This window comes from Anneissia japonica, unplaced genomic scaffold (assembly GCF_011630105.1).
Source record: "Anneissia japonica isolate Jap-2015-1 unplaced genomic scaffold, ASM1163010v1 scaffold65770_len14170_cov184, whole genome shotgun sequence".
Classification (NCBI taxonomy): Eukaryota; Metazoa; Echinodermata; class Crinoidea; order Comatulida; family Comatulidae; genus Anneissia; species Anneissia japonica.
The window spans coordinates 1-7,664 of NW_022696957.1; the positions used below are offsets into that span (position 1 = coordinate 1).

A 7,664-nucleotide genomic window follows, 5' to 3' on the forward strand; every position below is an offset into this window, starting at 1 on the left:
AAGAAGAAAAATCAATAACATTCACCAATGCCAATAATCATTACAAACAATAAACTACAGAACTAGAATACAGTAATTATGGTATGGTATATACATATATATATAAATGTATATATAAAAGTTATTACTATAACAATACAATAATTCAACTACAATACGAACATAGCTGACTGCACGGTTTGATCATAATGTGCTATTACTGTTGGTGGCCCTGTGGAGTGATTATTGCCTATGATGTACCGAAAGACTGCGAATTTAATATAGCAAAATCCATTGCTTCTTTGAATGCCTCATACTCTTTGTGAACTGTTGGAAGTCTAAGGACTATAGAACATGTGTTGGCTGTTGGATAATTGTCAGCACTGTGCAGGAATGTAATTTCTGGCATCTCAGTGAAACTGGTAATTGGTATACTCGATGCTCCGAACTCTTAAAGATGCTCTGAACGTTTAAAGCGTCTTAACCTCATTTCCATTAGTAATCGTATTGACTATTTTTGTATTAATTTTGTAGCCAAATGTTTATATAACATGTATGATTTGGATGTTTTTAAATATATTTCTGTAAATTCCAGACACGCTGACCATCTTAAGTTACGTAATAATTTCACCGCTCGGTAAATACCTTACTGACCTAGCCTAATGTTTTAAATAAAATAAAATGCAATTTTTACCAATATTTTATCTCAATTTTACTGTTTTAAAAATACTTAAAGGATTGGAATTTTTATATATTTAAATTTTAATAATGCAATATAACTTTTTATACTGATTTTTAAATTTTAACTTTCATGTTACATCTTTGTGTATGGTATTTCTTTGTGGAGAGCCTCTCGACTGTTATTTTATTTATAACATTTAGGCAATCCTGCCTCTTTGATTTACCTTTGTTTGTGCAATGTCTTTGTTTGTAATTTTTGTAATTTTAACTGAGGCGAAATAAATGATATGATATGATATATGCTCCACTCGTAAATACCAAAATATCACGTAATGTGCATTTCGTTTCTCCCTCTGAAAAATAAAAAAAAAAAAAATTCAAGTGCTAATAAATTTATCCTAAAAATGAACACAAATATTTTTATGCAATGATGTGGAATGAATGCAATTGTCGTTGGCTTTTCAGAAGTACATACATGGTGTGCCATAAACCTTGCTAATTATTTTAAAACCTTGATTTTGTTTTCAATTTTTTTTTATTTCAGTTTAGGTGCATGCATTCAGGGTCCTGACTATATAATATCAGGTTGAAGACAATCTGTTAAATAAGTGTTTATAATTGTGGAGGATAAAACATTTGTGCATGTAAGCTGAGCATGTTTTTTTCCCCCATTCTATATTAAAAACTAACTATACCTTCAACATCTATAAGATAATCAAAAAACTGTGACAGCACAACTTCTTCAGTGCTTCTTTTATTACTGCCCTTCTCACTGAAGTCCACATGGAATATTGTCTTTAATCTTTCTGAAATCAACTCTGATTCCTCACTGTGAATGAAAGCCTTTCTACAGGCAACAGGGTTTTCTTTTATAGTGTTCAGGACACCTAAAGTTTCAAGCCCAGAAAGTAATCTGAAAAAATATATAATAATGAAAAATACCAAAAGAGGTAAGTGAAAACAAACATGACATTCTACGAAAATGCAGCAATAAAGTGAAAAATGTTTAGCATATGGTTTTTAAATTATATATGGACAGTTTTAAATTAATCAGAAAAAAAAACAAAAAACAATAGAATTCAACGAAAAAAAGGTAAGTGCAAGTAAATGCATTTCCCTTGACAGGATATTATTATAATGTAATTTATTGTACCTAAGTACACTTTGAAAATTAAATAAGTATAACACAAAATAAAAATTTGTTTTAAAAAAAAAAAGTAAACTTGAAATCACAATTACTGTAAATCTTATTTTTCCAAGGTAAAAAATGAATTCAAACAAATTTAAGTACAGAATAATTAATTACAATTTTACAAACCTTTCAAAGGCTGATCTAGTTCTGTCTAAAACATAGAACCTCACAGCACTTGAAACTAATTGATTCTTCTTATCAACAGAATTAATGTTGGTGATTAAGCCAGCCAAGCTTAGAAAATCTTCAGCCTCATCTGCTGCTCCTTGTAATTCCTCTAATGAAGTGGCTGATTGAATCTAAAAGAAAGTAATATTAGAGGTTAAATTGATATTAGAACTACCTGCGGAAGCTAAATTTTCGAGACAGTTTCCTCCCCGGTATATTTTAATTATTCCATTATAACAAGCCTATCTGGCCAATAGAAGAGGAGCTTATACCCCGTTTCCAATATCATAAATCGTATGAGTGCATTTAACTGGTTACCTCTGAGTGGCGCAATTTGATTAAAGCATTGGTTTAAGTTTGACAGTATATTTCTTCTACCAGTAATAGCAAACATGGTTATAGTAGTACAGCATTTGTGACATTTTAGTATATAAGAGTATGATAGTTTGATTGATGTTTTAATTACCGTTGTGCATGTTTTTATGTTTGTCTTAACCTTTATAACTTTAGTTTTTGTTGAAATTAAAAATAATTTGAAACAAACCAGAATAAATAATTGGTTAAATAAGTAAATAAATGTTACTCATGTTCAACAGATCCACATATATTTCATTCAACATTCTTACAAGTTTTGTACTGTAATAAATATTTGTGATCATGTGTGACGATAATATATATTTTGTTCACCTTCATTAATTTAGACTTTATATCTAAATCACCGACATCATCAAGTCCAGCTGTGGACCTTTCACATCCGTAGGCTATGGCCTCGTATAAAGTTGTGGATAAAAATGTCGGTGAAGGTCCACCATGTACCAGTGACATCGCCATTAGCTGTCCAGCATAGTAATAGTGATCATTCTCCATGGCTATATAACAAATAAAATTTTTAAAAACATGATAAGAATAAAGTTTGGTTGTCACAGAAAAAGGTGCGTCTTTTGAAAATAACTTATAAACAGCAAACCAACAACAGTAGTTCAAACTATAAGAAATCATATTTTAAAAAACTGAGGAAATAAATATTTAAATTTTTTTAATTTCTGGTATCAATTGTTTATGGAAAGTGGCTTATTAGGAAATTATAGGTATACTGAACCTCACTTTTGAAATAGGAAAATTTGTTTGTTTTGTTTATTTTATTTATGCTGGAAAATAATTATCTTGTTGAGTGAAGTGAATACCTACTTGAGATCATGATTATTTGGGTTATTGTATGCTTAATGTGATCCAAAGATTTATAACATAGAAAAATAGATTGTCATAAATTGTAAGACAATTACCAATGTAGAAAATGTTGCGTACATGAATTCCAATATTATTCCAATTATAACAGTATCAAATCTCAGCTTACCTTGACCACCAAGTGAAAGGACTCTGCTGGTAGGTGGCCCTTCAAAAAGGCTACTATGTTGTATATGGTTCAGGACAAGTGAAAAAAATTCCCTTCGGGGCCCACCTACGTCTATAGCACCTTCAGTCTGGCCAATTGAGTCTGTAAATTTAACTGAAATTGGATTGCTTGCTGAAAAAGATTTTCTTCTTAGATCTCTCAATGCTCCATCCCACACTCTGGCTCTGCATATATTAAAAAATGTTGTTTGGTTGCCCTCGGGCAAAGATGCTCTTAAGGAGCTGAACAAATCAGCAGCAGGCAGCGTTGGTCTTGGAAAAAAAAAAAAACAAGTCAAAACTCCTAAAGTGTAGTGTACAGAACACAGGAAATTTTCATCTACATGTACATAAGAAAATAATCCTATAAGAGTCTTTTATCTTCTGAATACAAAAATTATCCAACAACCTGTTTCTCTGTTAATGAACTTAATTAAGTAATTTGATTTAATTTTATCAGTTTAAAACAACTGAAAAATATACAACTGAAAGCATGAAGTGAAAACAATTTCTTGATTAATTTAGTGATAATAGGATTCATGTATTTGGATTTATTTCTATTGAATACAAAAACAATATACATCGAAAAAGAAAAGCCTACTTTTCATCCATCAGGCTGCGCATAATTGCAACTGAAATATCATCATCATCATCGTCGGAAGATAGAAGAATCGATTCATCTAATATTGAGCAATACTGACTAAAAAAAATGTTAAAATTATAGAAGATTAATTAAAATTATAGAAATTATAGGTGCAATTTAAAAAAATCCTCTTTGGTCTTATTGATTAAATCGGTATACTCATACAACTTGTTCTTTATACAGGACCCACTCGCTAGAACAGATACTAAGCACTCAATCACATACTAACAGCTGTCTCTTATACACATCTAGATGTGTATAAGAGACAGGCATTTAACTGGTTACCTCTGGGTGGCGCAATTTGATTAAAGCATTGGTTTAAGTTTGACAGTATATTTCTTCTACCAGTAATAGCAAACATGGTTATAGTAGTACAGCATTTGTGACATTTTAGTATATAAGAGTATGATAGTTTGATTGATGTTTTAATTACCGTTGTGCGTGTTTTTATGTTTGTCTTAACCTTTATAAAGGACCGCTTCCGACAGTAAATGAATCTTGCTTGCTAGGTCTAAATAATAAGTTTTTAAAACAATCGGTCGTCAGTTTTTTAGTAAATTTATTTGATAATCTACAGTGCAGTGAAAAGCAAAAAAAAAGGATTAAATATCAAAGAATGAAATTGCATTAGAACATCTGTTCAAATCCATTTTTCCCTTTTTGGTAATAAAAAAATAACTACATATATCTGCTATCACCTTAAAAAAAAATCCCTAAATAAATTTTGAAGTGTTTATTATTTAAAATTAAGCTCTTTCTTAGATGTTATTGATATATGTAAATTTAAACTGTTAGCTCAGTAAAAAAAAAAAAACCAAAACCCCCACTCCCCCACTCCCCCCAAAAAAAAAATATTGAAAATTCTTATTTGAGTGATCCATTTCACATCAATAAAGGCAAGCATACCTGTGGCATTTTGGCTCTGTTGGGGTTGAAGCTCCATCCCCAGTAAGTTTGTCTTGTGTATCAGTCCTATAGAATTTTTTTTTAATGTAGTAAACAAATTAGTTAAAAAATGTGAAATGAGTATACTGTATACACATAAGTAATTTCAATAGACTTGTTTGAGATAAAAAAAAAAATTGGTTATTTGATTACAAGAGATAATTTGTATCATAAAATAGAAATTATTAGGTGGCAAACTTTTCTTCTTTGATGATGCCATCTCAAACGTCTTAACCCAACTAAAGTAAAATGCAAAGTAAATCATCTTTTTATTGGCCTAGATCTAGCAGGGAACCTAGCTAGGCCTAGGCCGAGTTGGTTATGAGGTGTGATGATTACGAAAACTTATCGCGGAAGATTCTCCATGGGATGTCAAAATAGCCGCTTTGATCTTTGTAGTCTTTGTAGTCCAGTCGTTGGAAATACCTATGATGACCTTCCAAGGAGTCGCCGAACAATAAAATTCTAAGACCGTAATCTTTCAAAAGTAGCCGCAAAACTGTAAAACAGCTGCCGAACGATAAAGTCGCCTAACTCAAAAGTTGCTGTCGAATGCTAAATCCGCCGAAAATAATGGGTTGCCAAATAAAAAAGTCGCCGCCGAATGAAATAGTCGCCGAAACTTGAAGGTCGCCTAATAAAAAAGTAGCCGCCGAATATAAAAGTCGCCGAGGATGACAGTCCCGGCGTTCCATAGTTTTCTATCGGCACTGCCGCAGTGCCAAAAAGCTGTTGTTTTCTATCGGCACTGCCACAGTGCGAAAAAAGCTGTTATTTTCTATCGGCATTACTGCCGCAGTGCGAAAAAAGCTCCGATTTTCTATCGGCACTGCCGCAGTGCCAAAACACTGCAGTTTTCTATCGGCACTGCCACTCGAAAAGTTGCTGTTTAATTATCAAATGGATGTTTTTATCTATGACTATGGTATCAATAATTGGTTAGGTCTAGCCTAGCCTATAATATTGTTAACATTATATTATATATGTTTTACAATTAAATTATAATTATTTCTAATTATTAAATATATACATAGCCTATATCTAGGCCCATACATATTAAACAAAAAATAAAACAACAAAAATTTAAAATATTAGTAATAGTAGTAATAATAATAATAATATAATAATATAATAATAACAGTGCTCGAAATGAATAAAAATTGTTTAATTAATGAGATGAATCAGCATATATTAATAATAATAGTGTAGTTTTATATAGCGCACATATCCATCTAATGTAAGATGCTCAGGGCGCTTGAAATGTGGACTAGGAACTCGACCAATGACTTTCTTCGCCCCTAAGGGTCCCTTCGTGTCTGTGCTACCCGGTACCAGCAACTCTCGTCGTCCACCATCACAGGGGCTGTCTGTTCCAGTACACCGGGGTAACCACCTACTCGTCTCGAAGGATGTACTGGGTTCTTTATAGTGCACACGAACCATTGTATACACTGGGCCTACGGTTTATAGTCCTTATCCGAGAAGACTTGTACGTTCTACCACCAGAACCATAGGCGAGCGGGCCGTTCGAACCAGCGCCGATATAATGGCTATAGCTTGCGGCGTCCCTGCTAACCGCTCGGCCATTCGACTCACCATTCGACGCACAACTTGCGTCTGTGCAAAACCTGTTTTTTTTTTTTTTTTTTTTTTTTTTTAAATAAAGGTGTTATCTATTTTATTCTGCTGTTTTAAAAAATAATCTTTATTTTCTATGATAATTTTATCCACATAATTCATGTTTTCAATGTTAGTATGGTTGGTAAATAATACATAAAATAATAATATTATTTTTATTTATTTATTATGAAGGTGCTCGAATAATGCTTTAATAAAGAATTAATAATACTTCAATAGGCCTATTTGCGATAGTGTGATATTTGTTGAAATATTTAATAGGTATAGGCCTATACCATTAATAATGCTTCAGCATATTAAATCAACTTACGTCTATAGATGTAAAAAAAATAATCTTATAAAATACCGTACATTATAAAGTTTCATTGTAAATTATATGAGAATTTAATCCACATAATTTATGTTTTCAATTATTTAAGCATTTAAACAATTCAGTGGGCCTAACACTGGATGTAAATGTAAAAAAAAAACACAAAAAAAACAACAAACAAACAAACAAACAAACAAAAAACATCAACAAAGTGTTTTCGTGTATGCAAATGCTAACACTATCCCGCGATTACCGCGTATTTTTGGTAAGCAGACCTCAGGATGGTTCACACGTGGTGACGAATATCCGTCGAAATGCCGTATAAATAAACTGTAATTATGTAAATAACTTTCACAGGAGCTTTAAAATATCTTAATTAATATAATCTTAATTAATATCTTAAATTAGTTACTAAATTAATTAATAGATTGATATAAACATTGTGACCTATAAAAAAAATTATTAATATATTTTAATTATAAATACAAGAATCCTGCAACAAATTTTTCAGGTCAGAAATTGGCATCAAAAAGTAATAATTTTTCAATCGTGATATTCGTATTTGTCGGTTCATGGAAATAGCGACGATAAACATATAATAATTAGTTTATAGATTTTATTATAGTTATAATAATAATTATATATATATAATTATCATTATATTTTTATTATACATACATGCATGCATACATACATACTTACATACATTATTAAAA

The 7,664-nt window shown here is 31.2% G+C and overlaps 1 protein-coding gene across 2 annotated transcripts; it reads right to left on the reverse strand.

The window, feature by feature from the left end:
* Positions 1-119: 119 nt before the first annotated feature.
* LOC117102188 (G2/M phase-specific E3 ubiquitin-protein ligase-like) lies at positions 120-4,132 on the reverse strand. 2 transcript variants are annotated; one of them, XM_033242404.1, is made up of 7 exons: positions 4,014-4,132; positions 3,375-3,685; positions 2,708-2,889; positions 1,979-2,151; positions 1,356-1,573; positions 960-1,013; positions 120-417 (listed from the first exon to the last, which is right to left on the reverse strand). In XM_033242404.1, exons 1-7 carry the CDS (start codon positions 4,034-4,036, stop codon positions 230-232), a joined length of 1,149 nt encoding a protein of 382 aa, XP_033098295.1. In that variant the 5' UTR covers positions 4,037-4,132; the 3' UTR covers positions 120-229. The 2 variants fall into 2 exon arrangements, with proteins under 2 accessions (XP_033098295.1, XP_033098296.1); XM_033242405.1 differs by having other exon boundaries at positions 3,375-3,527; positions 4,014-4,126.
* Between the last annotated feature and the right edge of the window lie 3,532 nt (positions 4,133-7,664).

Bases quoted from the DNA above. Each gene is read 5' to 3' on its own strand.
- LOC117102188 (XM_033242404.1), bottom strand. From the start codon at position 4,036: ATGCGCAGCCTGATGGATGAAAA. The intron at 3,686-4,013 runs GTAGGCTTTTCT...TTTTTTTCCAAG, and splicing joins CGCAGCCTGATGGATGAAAA to ACCAACGCTGCCTGCTGCTG. The intron at 1,574-1,978 runs GTTTGTAAAATT...ATATTTTTTCAG, and splicing joins ACTAGATCAGCCTTTGAAAG to ATTACTTTCTGGGCTTGAAA.